Source organism: Gracilinanus agilis, chromosome 4, assembly GCF_016433145.1.
Source record: "Gracilinanus agilis isolate LMUSP501 chromosome 4, AgileGrace, whole genome shotgun sequence".
NCBI classification, from domain to species: Eukaryota; Metazoa; Chordata; class Mammalia; order Didelphimorphia; family Didelphidae; genus Gracilinanus; species Gracilinanus agilis.
This window is the reverse complement of record NC_058133.1, coordinates 363202683-363225945: the sequence shown is the minus strand read 5'-3', so window position 1 is coordinate 363225945 and position 23263 is coordinate 363202683. Positions and strand designations below refer to the sequence as shown.

Sequence of the window (23263 nt, the reverse complement as noted above, 5' to 3'; positions counted from 1 at the left end):
ATGTAAGTTAGCACTACTAATTTAATAAATATTTTGTACCACTGTATGCCAATTCAGGCCTACTCATATTTTGCAAATGTTCCTAAATTGCTTCATGTATGTATGGGTGTGTCTTTGTGCATGTACTGCTGCTGTTTGCAAAGCCCTATTTACTGGGAACAGCTAGGTAGCTCCATGGCTTGAAAACTAGGTCTGGAGATAGGAGGCCCTGGGTTCAAATCTGGCCTCCGATACTCCTAGCTATATGACCCTGGGCAAGTCACTTAACCCCCATTCCCTAGACCTTAACACTCTTCTGCCTATGAACCGATACCCAGTATTGATATAAGACAGAAGGTAAGGGGTTTTTTTTTGTTTTTGTTTTTTTTTTAAGTCCTATTTATTATACAGTTTCTCAGTCTGCTTTTTTTAAAATCAGTCATGAAGTATTAAACTCCTACTATGTGTTAGGTAGTGTGCTTATAATAATCCTCTATAGCTCATAAAGGGGTTTAGGCATAGTAGGTACTCTGTAAAGTTATGCCAGCAAGTTTACTAAACTTATTAAAAAAGGATAGACATCCAAGGCCCGCTTTCTTATCTCTTCCCCCATACCTGCCCCTTCTTCTGATGTTGCTGTTCTCTTCATGGACAGTCTTCTATTCTGTTAACCATGTCTGAAAATTGGACGTTAATTTTTACTGTTTCTTCTCTCTTCTCATATCCAGTCGATGCCTGCGCCCCCTTGTTTGTCCAGGGTCCCGCTCACATCTGTCCTGTCTCCTCTCTAGTTCAGCTGCCCCCATTCTGGTGTAACACCCGCTACCCATAGCGTGTATCATTTTCCTTGGCTGCCTCGTGTGTCTGGTCTAGTCTCTCCCTTCTTTAATCCATCCTCTCCTGCATAGACCTAGTCCTGTGCAAATCTGCAGTGACTTCCCAGCGTCTACCAAATACAGCTCAGACTCCTCTGGGGCACTCAAGACTCCACCATGTCTTTCTGGGTTGGTTTTATCCTGCTACCTTCCAGGGGGCCGTTTCAGTCCCCTTCCTGGAATGCCCTCTGACTTCCCGCCTGGCCCCATCGTCTGATGCCAGCTCGCTCTCCTGCTCCCCTCCTGCTCCAGTGAGGGATGATCGTTTCCTTCCACCTCTCTTTAGCACCCGTCGTGTACAGTTTTGTTTTATATTTATTGTGGCCCATGTCACATTTGCCTGCTAGAGACCAAATCTTATCTAAACTTCAAATCTCACCCAACTTTTCAGCTTTTATACACCCTGTAAAACAGGAGACGCTTAATGCGTGTTTATTGAATTGTACTGAGAAAAAGCCCCCATCCATGTCGATCAATTCCTTCATGACATACAAATAAAAGCGTTAACAGCTTTTTAATTACCATGAAATCACCGGGGGATGAGTTTAAAATATTAAGTTTATTAAAAAGATGTACATTCCTTTGTCACTTGTAATAAGGCTTGGTCTATTGTTAATAAAGGTCAATGTATCTAGCAAAATAGGAGACTATGCAAAAATAAAATGTGAACGTGTTGAATTTGTTTCCTTTTTTGGGATAGGATAAAAATAGACTACCTGATAGGATCCAATTCTTAAATGGATTTTATATTTTAATAAAAGATGAAACATTTCCTTTTAAATTGGATTTCTGAAACAGAAATTTTCTTAAAGGAACATTTTGATTAAATCTAGAAAGAAAAAAATCAAGTTTCAGCTCAGATGTGTTGTTGAATTCATTGAGTAATGAATTTAAAATAAAAATGTTAATTAAATTTTAATTCTTTTTCTTAGGCGGTCTTGATTGACATGGAAGAAGGAGTAGTGAATGAAATCCTTCAGGGACCATTGAAAGATGTATTTGATAGCAAGCAACTCATCACAAATGTTTCTGGCTCAGGGAATAATTGGTGAGAATATGCAGAATGTAGCAGCTGAAACTGGAGCAATCAGCTTTCTTTCTCATACTTTCTATTGCATGTAAAATAGATACACTAAATGAGCTGTTAGTATGAAAGGTCTCTCCCATACTTGCTTTCTTTTAGCCTTTTAGTTCCTAAGGGCATTTGTCTTGACCCCATTTCCTTTGATGTATAAAAATACCTAGTCTTTAAAGCTACATAGGTTGATCTGTATTATTAGTGCCTTCTAATTTTTTAATCTTTTTTTTTTAACTTAATTTTCATCACTTTCTGAAGAGGGAAAAGAGAGAAGGGGAAAAAATTCCAAATTAGTCTCTTTAGCTAAATATTTTTAAGTATTTTGTTTTTGAAAAATCAATAGATAAATTCTTTAGAAAATTAATCTCTAATGATGGGATTTTGAGATCTCCTTAACCATTTACCTGTGATATTTGATCTTTTCATTCATCAAGAGATTTTTACCTAGATCAAGAGATCTAGGCCTAGATATCCTGGGTTCAAATCTGGCCTCAGACACTTCCTAGCTGTGTGACCCTGGGCAAGTCACTTAACCCCCATTGCCTAGTGTTAATATTAAAAATGATAAAGGCTGCTATAAATATATAAATTAGTATTTTAATTAAAGCCATGTTGATAGATAAAATCATTAGACCACGCGCTTGTAAGCATTCAAAACTGCCGCCTCCATACTGTCTCCTAGCCAAGCCCTACTCGCCAAAGAAGCGAGCCACTCCCTCCTAACCCACGAGATTTAAGCGCTCCCCTGCGTCAAGACGTCGGAAACGGAAACCAGTTGGACCATGTTGGATCACGGGAAATGTAGTTTTATACATTTCCAAAATCCACTTTTTACACTAGCCCTTATTACTCTTACCAATACACAGTATTGAATCTAAGATAGAAGGTAAGGGTTTAAATGAGAGATTATTACTAATACCCTTCTGTGATTTGGGAGTTTAAATTCTCATGTTTAGTTCCTTAATTCAGCTGCTTAAAGGAATTTATTTTTAAAAGGTAGGGGTTGGGGCGAGGATAATGGTAATAGTTCATTTATTTTGCTTTTTGAAAATTATGAGATGCTTTCTTCACCACAGTTCTGAGGTAGATGCTACAAGATTTATTCTTTCTATTTTACATATAGGAAAACTGAGGCTTAAAAAGTTTAAGACTTATCCAAAGTCACAAAGCTAGTATGTGGCAGAGCCAGCTAGATGTAGCCAGAATCTCATCCCAGGATTCATGTGTCATCTTAGAATTAGTCATTAACCTGACATTGGGTATATTTCTATTCTATTTGATGGAATAGAAATCCTGGGTATATTTCTATTCTATTTGATGGAATAGAAATCCTACAGTGTGATTTTATTAGTTACAATACTATTAGAAAACCCACATTTATAATATTTTCACCTTTTATAAAAGAATGCATTTTTTCACTACTATCACTGATTTACTTCACATTTTAAATTTTTATAGGTTTGTTATTTTTCAAATATTTTATGATGAGATATTTCCTCTTATGCTTCACACAGCTTTTTTTTTTATTACATTTTTAAATCCTTAACTTTTGTGTATTGGCTCCTTGGTGGAAGAGTGGTAAGGGTGAGGGTGGTCAATGGGGGTCAAGTGACTTGCCCAGGGTCACACAGCTGGGAAGTGTCTGAGGCCAAATTTGAACCTAGGACCTCCTGTCTCTAGGCCTGACTCTCAATCCACTGAGCTACCTAGCTGCCCCCTTCACACAGCTTTTTAATGCCATTCATTTTTGTTTACATGAAGAACAAAATCTAAGAACATATAATCTGTGATCTTATTGAGGTAGATATTCCCTCCAGTATTGCAAATTATAGCTTCTCTGTGTTTTCTCATCTTGTGTGTCTCTTGTTTATGTTTTCTCATGAATTCTCCACAGGGGAAGGTAGGCTGTCTATCCATGTACTGCAGCAATTTCTTTAGGGCTTATGATATTTTATGGTTAACAGTGAAGCACACTGGCTTTGTTTATTACCTCTCACATTTGGCACAAACCCTTCCCACCAATTGTTCTAGTTGTGAACTTCGTCATATATCCTCTGCTGACCCAAACCCACTAAATATTTCCTCCATTGTCCTTTGATTAACATGAAGCTTCAGGCCTTCAGAGGCTGTGATAATTACATGATTTATAGTCATATAATATCCCTGGAAGAGGATGTTGGTGTTAAAAAGATGGTTATTTGTTCCAGATTGAAATTTGAGATCACTTTTTAAAAATGCTTCACAATTTCTCAAATTCTATCTTACCTTTTTTTTTTACTCTTCTTTGGTTCTAGACCAATTAGTTCATGCCCAATTTCAGTGTCTACCCAAGATATATACACTTTATGGACCACCTCTGTTCCATTAATCCAACAGTATATTATATTATATTATAGTCTGGCCATTCTTCATTTACTTTTTTTTATAAGAATAGTTAGATCAATTTCTTGAGTAACTTAGGACCTCATTTAGGAGGCTCTACAATTTCTTTTTCCTTGATGCTATCAGCAAATCATCATCTATAATAAGAGCATTTGGAGGACTTCAGCATCTATAGGGAATCTCTTCTGTTTCACATTCTTTGCTGGGCATCCTTTATAATATTTACAAAGACCTTTGATGAGCACACTTATCCATATTTTATGCCCATTTTATGTATTAATAATCAAAAGATGATCAAAGTTCTCCATTGTTACTTTTTTAAAGTAATGTTATATGATTTCCACATATGTTTGGGAGACATTTTTTAGAGGAGAGCCTTTAAGGCAGCATTTTACTCTGCCAAAATCAAATGCTTTTGTATAATCAAAAATCAGTAAGAATAATGGGATCTTAGGTTCTCTGAACCTTTCTATCAACAGTATTAATATAAAGATATGATCTGCTAAAGATTGTCAATGTACAGATTATTTCATATTCTTATAAAAATTTTGTAGGGTACTAAGGGTATGCATTGGTTCTTGATATTTTCTTAGTCATCTTTCTTAGGTAGTAATAAAATCCATGATTTTTCTAAGCAAGCATTTCCCTGTTTTGAATATCTTGAAGAGTCAGGCCTGTAAGGACCTCAAGATTGTCACCTCTAGCAAGGCTCTCCTCAGAGTAATTTTAGACTAATCATCTGTTCTTACTGACTGTTCTCTTTAGTGCCATTTCATTAGCACATGTCGGACTGTGACAGCATCAAAATGCAGTGGCTTTGATTTCAGTAAAGGAGAAAATAGTTCAAAAAATTTTGACAAGTCTTTATATTTTTTGTCTGTTCATTGTTCTTTTGTTCCATTCTGAAATACCTTTTGAATGATTTGGCTTGATTGATTGTCTTGCCAAAGCTTTCTGTAAATGTGTTTTTTCTTCACCCCTTTTGGTGTTTCATGAGACAGTACTGCTCATAATATACTAGTCATTTCCTGTCTGAGATAAGTCATTTTCATTTTTTGTGATGTTCGGTGCTCTTAGAGTACATGTGGACAATGATTTGGAGCTAGAATTAAACAAAGAACTTAATTGCCTTCAGGAAATTGCAAAACTTCTTAAATGAACTCAGGTTTCTTCCAGATACAATAGTCCATCTATTTCAATTCTTCTATTAGTATTGTATGGCTGGGAGACAGTAAACTTGGCAATTTCCAAAGAATTAAAAAATCACTATCACAGAAGATAGTAGAGAAGGTAGTTGTAATCAGCTTGCAACCTACAACCAATGAGGAACTTCAAGGAAGAATGAGAGGGAAAGATGTCAGAGAAAGATGCGCCAGGAGGAGAATATGGGCTGGTCATGTGTTGAGAGCAGGGATGACAGTTAGACATATACTCTGTTGCTGTCTCCCAGTGTCAGAGAAGGTGATAAGGTTAAAGATCCATTGTCTTGGATTCATTCATATTGAAGATGTCACCATAGATATGTAATATCTTGGTTGTCGGATCTCACAGTTTAGTTAATATTTATCAGTGGACTAAGGCTGTATGATTCTTAGCAGCCTCTGCCTCTTTTTGTGTCATGTCACTGCAGAGGTGGGAATGAACTCGCCAAGTCTAAGGACCGTTTTGTATTTTTATTCATGAGTTATTATGGCCAAAGAATCCGTCCACTAGGGGCCAGCCTGATGATGACGATCTTGGGAAAGCAGCATATCACCAGAACCAGACTCCAAGCCTTTCCAGTGTGATAGAATCTTCTAGGACTTGTATTCCTTTGCCAGAACCTTCAAAAGCCTGGGGTCCCCTTCATATAACAAACAAGGCATTGAATTCATATGCCAGGTATCACCATTTTCTAGGGCAGTTTAATGCAAATCAGTATTTCTAATAAGGAGGCCAAAAGAGCCTAGAAATAGACTCATCCAACAAAGGAAAATGAAAAAACAAACAAACAAACAAACAAACCACACAATCTTTTCCTTAGAAGAAATATATGTAAAAAGCAAAGATGTGAATAGAGTAAAAGTGAGAAGCTGAAACCAAATTTCCTATGCATCAGGGAATCAAAAAGATGCAGTCATGTTTTCAGACAAAGCAAAACTAAAAATTGGCGATCTAAACAGCTAAGGATATACAAGAAACCAATGCCAATATGTATACTCCAAACAGCATAACATCTAATTTTCGTTTAAAAAATTAACTAAATTGCAAAAAGTTATAAATAATAACAACAGTAGGGGGCTTTAATTTTCCTCTGTTGGGATTAGGCATATCTATCAAAAATAGAAATGAAAAAGGGAAAAGGTAGATTTGAACAAATTATTAGAGAATTAGAAGTTAAAATTTTATAGTGCCCTTCTAAAAGAGACTGCTAAAGAGCATACCTATTTTTTTTTTTTTAAACCCTTGTACTTCGGTGTATTGTCTCATAGGTGGAAGATTGGTAAGGGTGGGCAATGGGGGTCAAGTGACTTGCCCAGGGTCACACAGCTGGGAAGTGTCTGAGGCTAGACTTGAACCTAGGACCTCCCGTCTCTAGGCCTGACTCTCACTCCACTGAGCTACCCAGCTGCCCCCTCTATTTTTTAAACCATATGGCATTTCAACAAAAATGTACTGTGTATTAGAAAAATTAATAAATATTAAATGACAGAAATACTAAACATCCTTTATAGACTCACACAGTAAAATGACAGTCAGTTCAGGGCTCAAAAGCAAAAGACATAAACCTGCATGGAGACTTAATAATGAAATCTTGAATGGGTCAAAAAACAAATCATTAGTGATATTAATTAGATGAGTAATAGTGATGAGACAGCATGCTAAAATTTCTAAGATGCTATAGCAGTTCTCAGAAAAAAAAAATGTACCTTGGAACATATATGTGTTAACTAGGAAAAGGATTACTTAATATCCATATTAAAACATTTAAAATCCAACATGTGAACCTCAAATAAGGCCAAAAGAGAAAAAATCTTGAAAATTAGAGAAGAAATAATTAAATTGGAATCCAAAAGACAATAGAATTAATAAAACTAAAAGCTGCTTCTTTGAAAAGACTAATATGGCTAATGCAGAAATTTGTTCTGCATGTGATCATAGGTATAATGAGTGTTGTATTTCTTTCCCTCTCAAGAGTTAGGGAGGGATGGAGACAAGAAGAGAATTTGGAAATGAAAATGAAATTGAATTTGAAAAGACTAACAAGATTGATAAACTTTTAGCCAATTTGATTAAAAAGAAGAGGGAAATGGGCAGATGGGTCACTCAGTGGATTGAGAGCCAGGCCTAGAGACTCAGGAGTTCCTGGGTTCAAATCTTGCCTCAGACACTTCCTAGCCGTGTGACCCTGGGCAAGTCCCTGCAACCCCCATTGCCTAGCCCTTGCTGCTCTTCTGCCTTGGAACCAATACATAGTATTGATTCTAAGATAGAAGGTAAGGGTTTAAAAAAAGAAGAGGGCAGGAAACCAAATCAACCAAATAATGAAAAAGGTGATATCAGAAGAAATTTTAAAACATTAAAAGAAGAATTTTAAGAATCTGTTGTGCACAACTACACCAACAAAATTTAGAACACCAAAAAAGAAGATTGTCTTCGAAATACCTAACTTAACAGAACACCAAATAGTGGTCTTAAAATATTCAATCTCAGAAAAAGAAATAGAACTATCAATACCAAAGAGAAAAGAAAAAAAAAAAAAAAACGTGGTCCAGATGGATTTCTAGAAGTCCATCAAACTTTTAAAAATTACTATCTATGTTGTATAATTTCAAGAAAAAAAATACTCTTATCATACTCCCTATGTGAAACAAACATAGTACTTATACTTACACCAGGGAAAACTAAAGGGGAAAACATAGATTATAAGCCAATATAATTAATGAATATTGATTCAAAAATTTTAAATAAAATTTCTGAAAAAGATAAATTTAGAAAAGTACAGATCCTTGCCCCTTAGTAAGAATGCCTTTTAGGATATTTTGGAATTCATGTACTACAATGTTGGTTAAATGTTCCACATAGATTATATTACAATATGAATGAAATTTATATTAACCAAGAAAAGACAGCATAGTACATTAGAAATAGTACTGTATTTGAAGTTAAAAGACGTAAGTTCAGGGCCAGGTCCTGCCACTTTATTGTGTGACCATCATAACCTCTCAGCTTTAAGTTCCTTCTGGAAAGAGAGATGATAGAACTAAACGGCCTCCAAAGTCCTTTCCAGTGATGCTGTGCCCTTAATTCAGGATTATAAAAATACACACTGGCAATAGTACCTTCAGAAAAATAATCCACATTATTGTACAGCTCAGAAAAAGAAACATCAAGAGATACAAAAGTGCAAGGAGTTTATTTTGCTTACTTGTGAATTAATTTCTTTTTCAGGGCTGTAGGTTACAAGCTTTTTGGCTCTCAGTACCGAGATCAGATTGTGGAGAAACTCAGACAGACAGCGGAGCACTGTGACTGTTTGCAGTGTTTCTTTTTAATTCACTCCATGGGAGGAGGTAAATCTACTTATTCAATTGCCCAGAAGTGTTTAACTAGAACTGATTTTATAGTTTTGAATATAGAAATTCAATTTTAGGACCTATAGTTGACATATATGTGTGTGTGTGTGTTTACGTGTTCATATTCTACATATAGTATTATTTAATTATGCATGCCTATAGTGGACTGGTATCCTTTGAGATTCATGAAATTTTAATGTTATTTAACAGCAGGCTGTTTTCATATTAACATTTAAAAAAACAATGTAAATGCAATCTAAGAGTTTTATTTTGCAAATTTTAAATGAAATTGCTTACTCTGAAAACTTCATACTATTTACAGACTGAAAAAAATTGCTTACATTTTTTGCTACTTTGAACTTATAATGTAGGCCAAGAGGAGCAATGGTAGCCTGGAGCATTTATTCACACATTTTGTAACAAAAATTTTATAGCCACCTTTTCAGTGTCTCCAAACTTTTTCTTAGGTATAATTCCCAAAATTGCCACAGTAGAAAAAATATAGATATTCTTGGATTCAGCACCTCTAAGTCATTTTTTTGGCCGAATAGTAAATTAAGAGTGACTTACACGGGCAGCTGGGTAGCTCAGTGGAGTGAGAGTCAGGCCTAGAGACGGGAGGTCCTGGGTTCAAACCCGGCCTCAGCCACTTCCCAGCTGTGTGACTCTGGGCAAGTCACTTGACCCCCATTGCCCACCCTTACCAATCTTCCACCTGAGACAATACACCGAAGTACAAGGGTTTAAAAAAAAAAAAAAGAGTGACTTACAAATTAACAAGCTTCTGAATTTGAGGAAACTAGTCCACAGGAAGAGAATTTTTACCTACTCACTCCTGAAATGGAAGCCATTAGAATTTATTGAAATCCAAAACAGAATTGGCCAGTTTTTAAAAGAGAAAATTACATGCTTAATGCTATTATGTGGATACATATATATTTAAAACACTATTATAACATTGAAGATGCCATTTACATTATACTATTTTCATAGACTTATGAATAACTTGGTAACAAGTTTTTATTATGCCATCAAAACACCAGTTCTGTTTTGAATGACTTTTACATAAACAGTTTGATTTATGTTTTGTTTTAGCTCCATAAGAAAGTTGTACAACTTCAGAGATAACCAGTATCCCAGTGTTTTAGAATCATTAAAAACTATTTTCTAACTACATATATAATGAATGTATAGTAAATAGCTGAATTGAAAATCGCCAAAGAAATAATAAGCACATTTTAAAACAGTGCTAGACTTTTTCTAAGCTGCAATAACTTCTTTCTAATTGATGAATAAATTTTTAATTTTATAAGTAAATTTAAAATAGTCCTCTTTCCATTTTTAACAACAAAATTAAAGTTTTACTTTGTTGATTTCATTACTGATATATACACAACAGTTATATGACTTCAAGTGGATACTTTTCTGTCAGCCATTTTGTTATTATAACACAGATATATGTCACAAAAAATAAAATCTAGAAAATCCTCTTTTCATGGCAAGATGGCAATCAGGGTGCTGTATAAACCTCACTTTTCTAATGTAAAATGGAATAAATGCATTTTTAATCATAGAAATATTTTGAGAGTAGAGTAAAAGTATCTTCACATGTGGAATATATATAACTAGTATATGCATATCTATATATCTGTAAATGGTAAAATATATCTAAATAGTAAAAATTAACAAAGGTAACAAAGATGTTGCAAGTTACATGTACTTTTGTCTTTCAATTGTCATTCTTAGGGACAGGGTCTGGGCTTGGCACATTTATTTTAAATGTGCTTGAGGATGAATTTCCAGAAGTATACAGATTTGTGACTTCAGTTTTTCCATCTGGTGAGGATGATGTCATTACTTCACCATATAATAGTGTTTTGGCAATGAAGGAACTTAATGAGCATGCAGACTGTGTGTTGCCCATCGAAAATGAAGTAAGAAACACTCGTGATATTTGATCTTATAAATTTTCCAGTTGCCACATCATAAGCCATACACATTGTTATTGAGATAGATTCCATTTTGTTTTCTATTTTTCTGACTCAAACAGCTTATTTTCCCCAATCCCTCTCAATTCACTATTTTACCATTTATATGCATATAACTTTTACTTTCTCTCTTGTTTTTTTTTCCTCAAAAGTCTCTATTTGAAATCGTTAGCAAAATTAATCAGATGCTAAATTCTGGAAAACCAGGAATAACTGTGAAGCAACAGAGTCTGGTAACTTTAAATGAAGGTGGTATCAAAAAGAAGCTGGATGAAAAGCCATTTGATAAAATGAACAATATTGTAGCAAATTTGCTGCTCAACTTAACAAGGTAATTTTATTACATACTTCTTGGGAAAATGTTATTTGGCATTAGTAAGGGAATTTACAAAATCTTTTGCAAATAAATTGTTTACTATTTAGTTTGTAAATTTTGTCCATATCTTCTAACAGATGACAAGAAATTCAAATCCTAAATGTCTAGACCTTGGTGGTTCATGTGTTAGCAGATCCAGTTTCAAAAGAAAAGTAAAAGCTAGATCAGTTTTCTACTGTAGAATAAAGAACTTAGCCATAGAGAAAAACCAAAGCTTGAAAAGAGCAAGCAAAACTTGATATGTACCTAAGTAGACTAAAGGGATTTTATTAAGCATTCTTGGAGTAATTAAGATCTTAGTATATGGACTTTTGTGTGAGTAACTTAAGAGACCCCTGGTGCTGTTTAAATAAGACTTTTTTTAAACATATAGGCAAGCAAGATGACTTAAAGGTTTTAGCTATCAAAATAATCTAGAGGTTGAAATGCTAAAATTGTCAGGTATGTGTGTGATCTTTAAATTACCATTATATATGGGATTTCACAAGAAGCACTATTGAATAATGACTAGAAAACAAGTCTTGGAGTCTAGAAGACCAGGGCTTAGGTTCTGCCTTTGACAACCTACCAGCTGCCTTACTTTGGGCAAACCGTTCAATTTCTCAGTGATCATAAATCCTTTCTAAGATTAAATTAGAGTTCCTGATTGACATTGATGAATAAATTCCATATTTACACTGATGAAATGGATCCAGATCCTTACTCCTATGTCTCCAACAGAAAAATATATATTTCAGAATACTAAATTCTAAAGGCAAAGAAACAAAAATATAAAGTGCTTTCTAAATGTCATTATGTAAATTATGCTATTGTAGTGATTTGAGAAAGTATTCATTGAATTAATGGGAATAGATTTTTCTAATTTGTATGTACTTTTAAAATCAAATGTTTCTTAATTGTCATAAAAGTTATATTTCAGTTCTTCCAGATTTGAAGGTTCCCTTAATATGGATCTTAATGAAATTAGTATGAATTTAGTTCCCTTTCCTCAACTTCATTATCTTGTTTCAAGCCTCACACCTTTGTATACATTGGCAGATGTAAACATTCCTCCTCGAAGGTAAGACATACTAACTTCTATAATTTCTAGAGATCTTGTCTTATAAAATAGCCATTTTAAAATATGATTTGTAGAAAATAGGAATAATGGTTTTTATTTTTTTAATTTAAATTTAAATTTTGAATATTTTCCCATAGTTACATTTTTCATGTTCTTTCCCTTTCCCCCAAACCCCTGCATCCTCCCATAGCCAACGCATAATTCCACTGGGTTTTACATGTATCATTGATTAAGCTTTAATTCCTTATCATTGATAGTTGGACTAAAGTTATCATTTAGTGTCTACATCCCCAATAATGGAATAATGATTTTTAATCAGTGAGTTTCCTTTTAGTTTATTTGTTGCTTTTACAAATTGAATTTAATTAATTTAATATAAAATATAATTTTTTAATAATTTAAAAAGTTTAAAATAAATTAGTGTTAGATTTGGAAAAGATTCAATTGAAAATGTACATTTTTACCATAAGTTTGTGCATATAATTAGGAAGTTGTGATCATTAAACTCATATCATAAATATTTAGTGATAGTGAAATATGCAATTTTTTTTGAAGTATGAAATTTTTAATGAAAAAAATGTGACTTAAGAAAATTCTCTAAGAACTATAATGAGCAAAAAATGAATTAACTGAAGAAACAAAGGTTTGATCTTCTGAGCCTATCAGTTTATTAAGCAATGCACTCCAATTGCCCAACAAATTAGAACCAAGCCCCTTCCTCTTTTTAGAGATAGATGCCAAATACTGGGGGAAACACTTTTGCATATTAAAAACAATCAAATAAAGCCAATAAATGAAAAGAAAACAATATAACATTAGATAATCTGATTTCTAATCAGATGAAAAACTAGAAACTTTACAAGTTTGGAGGGGGAGAATGAATAGATGCAGTTCCCTGAATTCAGAAAAAGAGGTGTCCCATGCTTCCCTAAGTATCTGTATACAGCTAAAGGAACATGGAAAACAATAATCAATTAATCTGTAGGGGGCCATTTTTCAGATAAGACATAGAAGTTGCTTGAGATGTACAATAATAAGAAAACTCCCTTTAGAAAATCTACTATTTCTTGAGGCAACTCATTCTGCTTTTGAATAATTATTTGCAAGGTTTTTCTTACATAAAATTGAATTTTTCTCTTCAACTTTTGTCTAATACTTCTAATTGACCCTCTTAGGCCAATTAGAGTAAGTTGTGGAAGCAGTATTCTAGAGTGAAATTCTGGCTTTGGACTTAGAGGACCTGTGTAAGAAATAAAATTAATATAGAGTGATAAAATTAAATATATCAAGGTTTCAAAGGGTTTTTTTAAAACATTTATTAATATTCATTTCTAACATGGTTACATGATTCATGCTCCTACTTTCCCCTTCATCCCCCGCACTACCCCCACCCATGGCCGATGCACATTTCCACTGGTTTTAACATGTGTCATTGATCAAGGCCTATTTCCAAATTGTTGATAGTTGCATTGGTGTGGTAGTTTCAAGTCTACATCCCCAATCATGTCCACCTCAACCCATGCATTAAAGCAGTTGTTTTTCTTATATGTTTCCTCTCCTGCAGTCCTTCCTCTGAATGTGGGTAGCGTTCTTTACCATAAATCCCTCAGAGCTGTCCTGTGTCATTGCATTGCTACTAGTACAGAAGTCCATTACATTCGATTTTACCATAGTATATCAGTCTCTGTGTACAATGTTCTTCTGGCTTTGGTTTCAAAGGGTTTTTAGAAAAAAAGCCATTTAGAAAAATGAAGCCATGTGCCTATTGAGTTATTTTAAAGGGACCCTCCATTTACCTGCTCCTCCCATCCTCCTGCTGCTCCACAATCACAAAAAAAGAGAGGAAGTACCAATCCCATCAGTCTTTATGCTCCTGTTTATGTTATTACACTTCCTGCCCACCTGATTACACAAGAGGAATCATGGAAAATATAGTTCAAGGAGCCCTAAATGTCCACAGGAAGTTTAGATCAGGGACCTCAAAATTAGTTCAAGGACCCCCAAATTTCCAATATTACATTCCCCACTGATGATTTTTGGGGGCCTAGTCTCCCCAAGTGATGACTCTACATAATCATCTTGTATACACAAAGGTCTTCTAACTACAATAGTTAGAGATAAGAGGGAAATGGAAGAGAGAGAAGGCAAAACCAATGTTTTGCTAGGCTCATTGACAAAAGCCAATTGGTGGCAGTCCCCTTTGGCCTGAGTGTGTACATTCAAAACAAATGCATTCATCTCCCCATAGTTCAATCAACTGCACCCCAAAGTTCATTCTGGATCTTCTTGATGCAGTGTAGGTTCTTCAGGCATCTTGATGGTGCCTTCTCCAAACAGGTTTGTTGTCTAGATTCTGGGGAGATGCTAGATTTCTTATCCTGAAATTACTCTCAAAAGAATTTAAACTTTACATTATAGATTATAAAACATACATTCCCTTCTGAGAATTATACATTCCTCCCCTGAAATTACTCTCAAAATAATTATAATGCAGACATTCTGAGTATAAAACTTACACACACACACACACACCCGAGGAGAATCAATATCACCTTCTCCCCTGAAAAGGGTACCCCAGATCAGCTAAGGATACATGGATGAGTTATGGGGTTGGGTGAAATCAACTGGCAAAAGAAAGAAAGATCAAAAAAAAATCCAAAGAAAAAAGAAAAAATAACTTGTGAATGAAATGTAAAATATCAAATCTTATGTGCAAAATTGTAAGGAAAAATAAACTTATGACAGGTCCTTCAATCAAGGCCCAATTAAAGTGATATAAGCAATTATGCAATTTCAATTACCCAATTCAAAAGCCAGGACTACAGAAAGTTGCCACACTTACAAGAGAAATAAAGGGACCAAATTTGTGTGCAAGGGAAATGTCTTTTCCTGGTTTGATTTGCCTGTACTTCTCAGGGATAGCCAACCTTTGGTGCTTGACTAGGGATGAAGCTCAGGGAAGTCTGGCCTCTTACATATGTCAGAAAAGCTGCAACCCCAAACACTAGTTTCAAGCCCTTCAGTATTGGCATAGAAGTTCCTCAATCCCACCTGCATTGGTATGGTCTGTTTGACCTTGTACTCCTTGGCACTGTGCAGTTTCTCATCAAACCCATGGGGATTGGTCAGTCTCCATGACCTTGTGCCTTCTTAGCACTGTTTAGTGGCTCTTGTGTTCCCTTCTCCTGGAATCAGACAGAAATCATTAATCACAGTTCTATAATATTTATCAATTCATGGCAGGTTTCCACAGCTTTTTTGGGGGGGATATGCATTAATATTATAACAAATATATTATTAAACTTATATTACTATAAAATCAAAAGAGGTTAATATTGATTATATGTACTTTAAGTACAAAAAATGAGAAAAAGGGAAAAAATTTTAAAAAACCTCAAATATTGTATTGCACATAGAAGGGAAAAAATAATAAAAGAATGTTTTAAAAACCCCCCAAAAAATACATATTGCTTAGAATTAGTGAAAGGTTTTTCACCCAAAAATGAGATCCATTTCCTTGTAAGCTTTTCCATGAACTCCTGTGAGTGTAAATGACTTTTACAAAATAATAGATTCATAATGCAATTCAAATAAAGTATCAACTTTTCCAAATTACAATATCACATTTGGGTGACCACGAAGGGACTTCAAAATTAGTTCAAGGACCCCCAAATTTCTAATATTACACCTGTGTTCAGACTTTGCCTGTGAGAGTATCCCAAGTCATTTAACTTCTTTGGGATGTGATTTCCTTTTCTGGTAAAAGGAGAGTGTTGGACTAGATCAGCATTGGTGAAGGTTTTCATGTCTGTGTGCCCAACCTGCAACTTCAAGCTGCCCATGAGCCCCCCCACATTACCCCAGGCAGCAAAGAGAGGATGTGCTCACTTTGGGCAGCTGGACAGAGGGGTGGGGCATGCAAAAAAAGTCCTCAGGCATTGGTAAGAGGGGGAGCAGAGCAACTCCCTGTGCTGGCTCAGCACACATGTCAGTACTTTGCCAATGCTGGACTAGATGATGTGCAAAGACTTTTCCTGCTCAGAATATCTGATCCGCTGAAATGAATCCCTTTTTCCATAAAATAGCTTTTCATATACTTCACCACTGTTATGTATTCCCTCAGTCTTGCCGAGGGTCAGCCCTTCTCCACACTAAACATCCCAAGTTCTGTTAACTGCTCTTCATTTGACATTAACCAAAAGTCTATCACAATTCTAATTCTCATATATTACATTCCACGTCATTTTAGGTTTCCATCTTTTAAGATTTAGCCCAATATTTTTTGGTCTTTTTGGATCCTGATTATCATCCAGTTTATTATCTGTCCTTCCTAAATTTATGCTATCTGCAATTTCAATAAAAATGCTATTTATGTCTTAATCCCAGGGATAATCATGTTAGATAGCAGAGGCCTAAGTACAGCTCTCTGGGGAACTCTGCTTCTAGGTTGACTTTGAATATCAATGACTTCTTTTTGAGTCCAACCCTTCAAGCAGTTCTGAATTGATTGAATTGAATTATTTATTCCCCATCTCTGTTTTTCTATAAGAACAGCACGGAATACTCTATTCAAATGCTGTGCTAAAATCTAGGTAAGCATTTCCCTATCAATTTAGCTTGTCCAAAAAGAAATAAGATTATATTGATATGACCTGTTCTGAGTACATGTCTACTCTTGTGTTTACTAGTTCTTTTTCTTTTTTTTCTTTTTTTTATTAGACATTTATTAATATTCGTTTTTAACCTGTTTACATACTTTATGCCCCTACTTTCCCCTTCAACCCCCTCTCTCCCCCCACCCATGGCCAACGCACATTTCCACTGGTTGTAACATGTGTCCTTGTTCAGGGTCTATTTCCCATTCATGTCCGCCTCAGCCCATGCATTCAAGCAATTGTTTATCTTATATGTTTCCTCTCCTGCAGTCCTTCCTCTGAATGTGGGTAGCATCTTTACCATAAATCCCTCAGAGTACTAGTTCTTTTTCTAGGTCTTTACGAACCATCTCTTTAATAATAGATTCAAATTTGGCCAGGAATAGAAGACAAGCTCACTTGCTTACATTTTATAGATTTCGTTTTCTTCCCCCTTATCCCTTTGGAAAAAAAAAATCAGGATTCCATTTTCCTTTTTCTAATCCTTTTATATTGCTCTTATTATCTGATTTTTTACTAAACTGTGGCTTAGCAGTTATTACCGCACAGTTATTTCAGGACTTTAGGATTGTTCCTTGTTTTCTTCTAATTCTCTAAGGGTGGTTATTTCTGCAGGTTCTTTTGTTGTTCCTTCTCATTTTTTTCTCTTCTGTGGATTATCTTCCCCAAGCAAATGACACCCAACTCTCTCCTGAACTTCAGCTCCATGTCTTTCTGCTGATCAATTTCACCATTAGCTCCCCAAACAGCATATTCAAAACCAAATTCATCTACTGCCCCATTAAGCATTCCCCTCCTCCTATCTTCCTTATTTTTGTCAGTATGCATCATCTTCTCAATAACCTAGACTATAAATATCAGATTCATTTTTAACTGTCCCCCTCTCTTCTCATATCCCTATAGTTACTAAGTACTGCAGATTTTATATTTGCAATATTCTTCTTTGCAGTATCTCTTACATTTATCTCTTTCTTGACACTGTCATAGTCAACTGAGTTTAAGCCCTCATTATCCTCATCTAGACTATCATAATAACTCACTAATTTCCCTAAATTCCACTTAAGCTGCCCTCCACAAAGCTTCCATTAATTATAAGTTAATTATGTTCCAATGAAATCTAAGGACCCCTAGGCCCTAAACCTGTACCCTCAAATTGGAGCTGAACACGCAAACAAAAATGCTCCTTAAGCGTAGGGGTTAGCCTCACTTTTTCATTTATATCCCCAGCACTTAATACAGTGTTTGGCATATAATAAATTCTTTAAAAATGCTTTCACGTTTTCTTTTTTTAAAAACCATTTTCATTCAGTTCATTATAGTGAACAAAAGAAAGATAAAGTTAGAGTAGTGATCAAGGCATAGGTGAACAGGGAGAAGTGACTTGAGCTAAAGATTGCAGTAAGGATGAAGAATAGATTTATTTGTTTTGTTTTGTTTTGGTTTTTTTTAAACCCTTGTACTTTGGTGTATTGTCTCATAGGTGGAAGATTGGTAAGGGTGGGCAATGGGGGTCAAGTGACTTGCCCAGGGTCACACAGCTGGGAAGTGTCTGAGGCCGGGTTTGAACCTAGGACCTCCTGTCTCTAGGCCTGACTCTCACTCCACTGAGCTACCCAGCTGCCCCCTGAAGAAGAGATTTAAGAGAAGTGAGACAGAGAGATAGAAAGATAGCAACATGATTCAAAAAGGGAATTGCAAAATTCAGGATCAAACTTATGGATTATGGTGAGACCTACAGTTGTGAACTATCCCTGTGAGAGACTAATGTATAATAAATAAATGAATCATCAGGCATCTGTTAATGTCTGTACCATGCCAGGACCTGTGCTAGGGATACAAATAATCATTGTTGTTGTTCAGTCATTTCAGACACATCCAACTCTTCATGATCCCATGTGGGGTTTTCTTGGCAGAGACCCTATAGTGGTTTGTTATTTCCTTCTGCCATTTTACAGAGGAAACTGGGATTAAGATTATATTTGTATATTTTATGTTATATCTGGCTTACATTTTGATAATGAACTTTCCATTAAATAGTAATAATATACAACATCACTGAACTATTTTTAGTACTGTTTTGTATATCAGATCATTTTTATTTTTTTAGGTTAGATCAGATGTTTTCAGACGCTTTTAGCAAAGACTACCAGCTCATTCAAGCTGACCCGAAGCATAGCCTCTACCTTGCTTGTGCCTTGTTAGTTCGAGGAAATGTGCAGATTTCAGATATTCGAAGAAATATTGAAAGGTTTGACTATCTTTTTACCTTTTTTACTTCAAAAAAAGTTTTATCGATGTCTTTTGTCACTCCTTTTCTATGAAACCCTAAGAGGTTTCGTGACTTAGCCAAGATCCCAGTATTTGAACACCATATCTGCTGTCTGGTTTCCAATATAGTATTGGCTGCATTCTTCCTTCTTTTCTATCCTATACTTATAACTAGTTTAGCATTAGTCTAGCTCATTGTTCATGTGCTATTTGATTCTTAATTGTAAATTTTGATTCTTAGATTGAGATCTTCTCTCCACTTTGTCTCATGGAATCAAGAAGGCTGGAAAACAAGCCTGTGTTCAATACCACCCGTGGGCCATTCTCACTCACTCTTGGCACTGGCAAACAACACCTGTATCAAACCCACCTTCATGGAGCTTAAAACTAGATTCATGAGACTCTACAAGAAAAAGGTAATTATCAGTAAAATGTAAAGAATATGCTAACTTTAGTTACTTTTAGATGTGACTGTATAGATTATACTACTGTCATGTAATTTAGGCATGTGTGTTTGACATTACTTTTTTCATGAAGAGAAATCTGTCAGGGCTATTGTTACTGAAGTTCTTAACCTTTTTGTATGCCAAGCAACCCTCTGGGAGTCTGGTGAGTACTTTGGCTTCTCAAAATGTTTTAAATGCATAAAATAAAATACATAGAATTACAAAGAAGACCAAGCGAAATAAAGATGTAATTTTTTGTTTTTCCATCCAAATTCACAAACTCCCTGAAATCTATCCTGTTCTAACCCATTGGAATTTCTCCAAATCTAGACTGTTAATCAGTTGGTTATACCTTTATGCTTTAGGTCTCCTGAAAATTTGACAGACATTTCATTTGTGTTTTTAACCAAATCACTGATAAATATATTGCACGTTATGAGGCCAAGTATAGCTATGTGGGATACTTTATTCCCTTAAAATTAATATAATTAATCACTCTTGTTGGATCTGATCTGTTATATCAATACCATCTTATCTATAAGTGGAGGATGAGCTTTTGTTAAATGCTTTCTTTAAATCTAGGCCTCTAACACTCTGAACTACCGAGTTACTGTATGCAGAAATGAAATTATATTAGAATGGCATGATTTTTTTTTTAAACTCTTATCTTCCATCTTAGAATCAGCACTAAGTGTTGGTTTTAAGGCAGAAGCGTGGTAAAAGCTTGGCAACTGGATCAAGTGATTTGCCCAGAGTCGCACATATCTGAGACTACAGTTAAACCCCAGGACCTCCAGGCTTGGCTCTATCCACTGAGCCTTTTAGGTGTCCCCTTTTTGTCATGGAAGCTATGCTGGTTTATACTGATCACTGTTCCCCTTTCAATATATGTTTATAAATCATTTCCTTAACAATTTGCTCTAGAATTTTTCCAAAAACAGAATTCCAGTTCTCTGGTCCATAGTTCATAAATTCCACCATCTCTTCTTTTTTTGGAAAATTGGTACATTTGCTTTTTACAAGTCTTTTGGGAACTTTCCCATTCTCATTTTTCCAAAATTAACTTATTATTGGCTCAGTAATCATTTATCAACTAGTTCTTTCAGTGCTATTTGAGCCTGGCAGGTTCAAGTTATTGAAGGCAGCTAGATGATGTTTGATCATCTCCTCACTCATTTTAGTTCCCTTATCCCTGCTGATTTTTGTTCTGTTATTTCCAGTCTAACAAACATTTTCTTTGGAGAAGAAACAAACAAAAGTAGTTTAGCCTTACCATTGTCAATTATTATTAACTATCTACCCCAAGCATGATGCCTCTCTGTTCTTTGATCATTTCTTGTGTTCCTAGCATAGCTTTTTTGAAAATTGTACCTAGAATTCTTTTGACAGTCCTGAAATGTCCCATGCTTTAAAATACCTAACACATGTTTCTGTAATCATCTTTCGTTGTTCTAATGTTTATACATGTCTTTTTAAAGCCTAAGCTGATCCCAGAGCTCTTGTGCATCCATATCAGTCTCTTTGTCAACACCTTTTCCTCCTCATTGAAATCAGTTCTGCTTGTCTCTTAAGATTTTTGTAAAACTTTAGTCCATCAAATCTTACATTTCTTTTCCCTTTACCCTTTGAAATGTGCTTTTCTAAAACCTAAGATGCACTTTATGCAATGTCGGGCTTTCTTCTCTCCCATGAGTTTTGTAATAGTCACTTATTCCCAAGGATTGATTCTTTTCTACTTCAGCAAACAGTTGATAATGAGTTGGTTCTAGAATTCAGTTTTCTCTTGTTTTTATCACCTTTTAAAGGATGAAATTATCATGAAGTCAATTATCATGACAGAGAGAGTATGCTAGTCATTGTTCCCATAGGTAAAGTCCCCCATTACTACATTGAGTGCATGAATAGTCTTTGGATATTGCCATCCATCATTATCTTCTTAATTCACAAGGCTTTTCCACCTCCATATCTCATTTTTATTTGTTTGTTTTTAAGAAATCCTTGCCTTCTGTCTTATCAATACTAAGTATCAGTTACAAAGCAGAAAAGCCATAAGGGCTAGACAACTGAGGTCAAGTGACTTGCCCAGGGTTGTGCAGCTAGGAAGTGTTTGAGGCCGTCTTTGAACCAAGGATCTCCCATATCCAGCTCTCTGTCTACTGAGCCATCTAATTGCCCCCATATCTCATTAATCTAGAGTAAATTTTTAACAGGTTGGGGGATCAGTTTCAGAAATTCCTCATCTAATTTCTTTTCTTTATCTAAGTGATTTGTTATATAGCCCCCATTAAAATAATTTCTGTCTATATAAAAATAATTGCCATCATATTTCACTATAAAGTTTACAAAGGACTTTACATGCATTATTTGATTAGAACAGGGGTCGGCAACGTATGGCTCTCAAGCCATATCTGGCTCTTTTGAGGGCCAGATATGGCTCTTTCTGCAGGAGCCATAAAGTCAATTTTTTTTCAGGCATTGTTACAGGAACCACACTGTGAGTACTGTACGGCTCTCAGGAAATTACATTTTAAAAATGTGGAGTTTATGGCTCTCATGGCCAAAAAGGTTGCCGACCCCTGGATTAGAACCTCATGGCAGTGCTATGATCGGGGCTACTCCAGTTTTAGAGATGAGAAAACTGGAACTCAAAGTGACTAAGGTTATTCTTTATATCTTCATCTTGTTTCTCCCACTCAATTTCCTAATGATATATATATATATATATATACATATATATATATATATATATATATACATATATATACACATATGTATATGTATATATATTTATATACATATATATGTATGTATGTATAAATATATATTTACATATATAGAGAGAGTATAAATATGTTATGATATTTTACTCTCCAACCCTTTTTCCATTTTTTTTAATCCATTTTAACATTCTAGAGACAATTCCAGGGTTAAGTCCCCTCCCAGCAAATCCTTGATACCAACATCAAATTTGTTTCTTTGTACGTGTGCCTGTTTCTCAGATCTATGTGGGGCATTTTTATTAACTCTGTCCCCTTCTTCACCTTTTCAATTCCTAATCATTCTCTAAACTTAACTCAGATGCCTTTTCCTTTACGAAGCAGTCCCTGGTCCCTAACCAGTAACAGCCTTGGACTGCACATATATAGTACTTGGTTTTGTACATGTATACACTTCTGTACTGTTATGTGTTATAGTTAGCTGTGTTTGTGCCTCATCCCCTGACCATCTTATAATCTCAGTAGGAGTTGGAATAGTTTTATGTAAACTATCTTCTCCAGGACCTACCTTAGTGCTTTGCTTGCAGTAAATACGTATTAGATGTTTATTGAATGAATAAATTTAAAAAGTGATAAAAATTAAACCTTTTTTTTGTAGGCTCATCTTCATCACTACCTACAGGTTGATAGAATGGAAGACAGTTGTTTTACAGAAGCTGTATCATCTTTGTCATCTCTCATAGAGAAATACAATGAATTAGATATCACAAAAGGCTTGCCTAAACATGAACAAGTTAGACTAAATATAGTTATATAAAAACATGTCACAAATCTACAACTTCAGTTTTCACTTACAAATGTTTTGGTTTCCTGATGGTCGACT

General features: G+C 35.1%; 1 protein-coding gene across 1 annotated transcript in view; it reads left to right on the top strand.

The window, feature by feature from the left end:
* TUBE1 (tubulin epsilon 1) overlaps positions 1–23207 on the top strand; it is a 31747-nt gene extending 8540 nt beyond the window's left edge. The window contains exons 5-12 of the mRNA XM_044674373.1: positions 1787–1902; positions 8746–8867; positions 10617–10804; positions 11011–11189; positions 12154–12294; positions 19057–19197; positions 19459–19633; positions 23039–23207. Of these exons, the coding sequence (XP_044530308.1) occupies positions 1787–1902; positions 8746–8867; positions 10617–10804; positions 11011–11189; positions 12154–12294; positions 19057–19197; positions 19459–19633; positions 23039–23197 (1221 nt within the window). The 3' untranslated portion in view covers positions 23198–23207. The remainder of the gene's footprint in view (positions 1–1786; positions 1903–8745; positions 8868–10616; positions 10805–11010; positions 11190–12153; positions 12295–19056; positions 19198–19458; positions 19634–23038) is intronic.
* Positions 23208–23263: the final 56 nt, after the last annotated feature.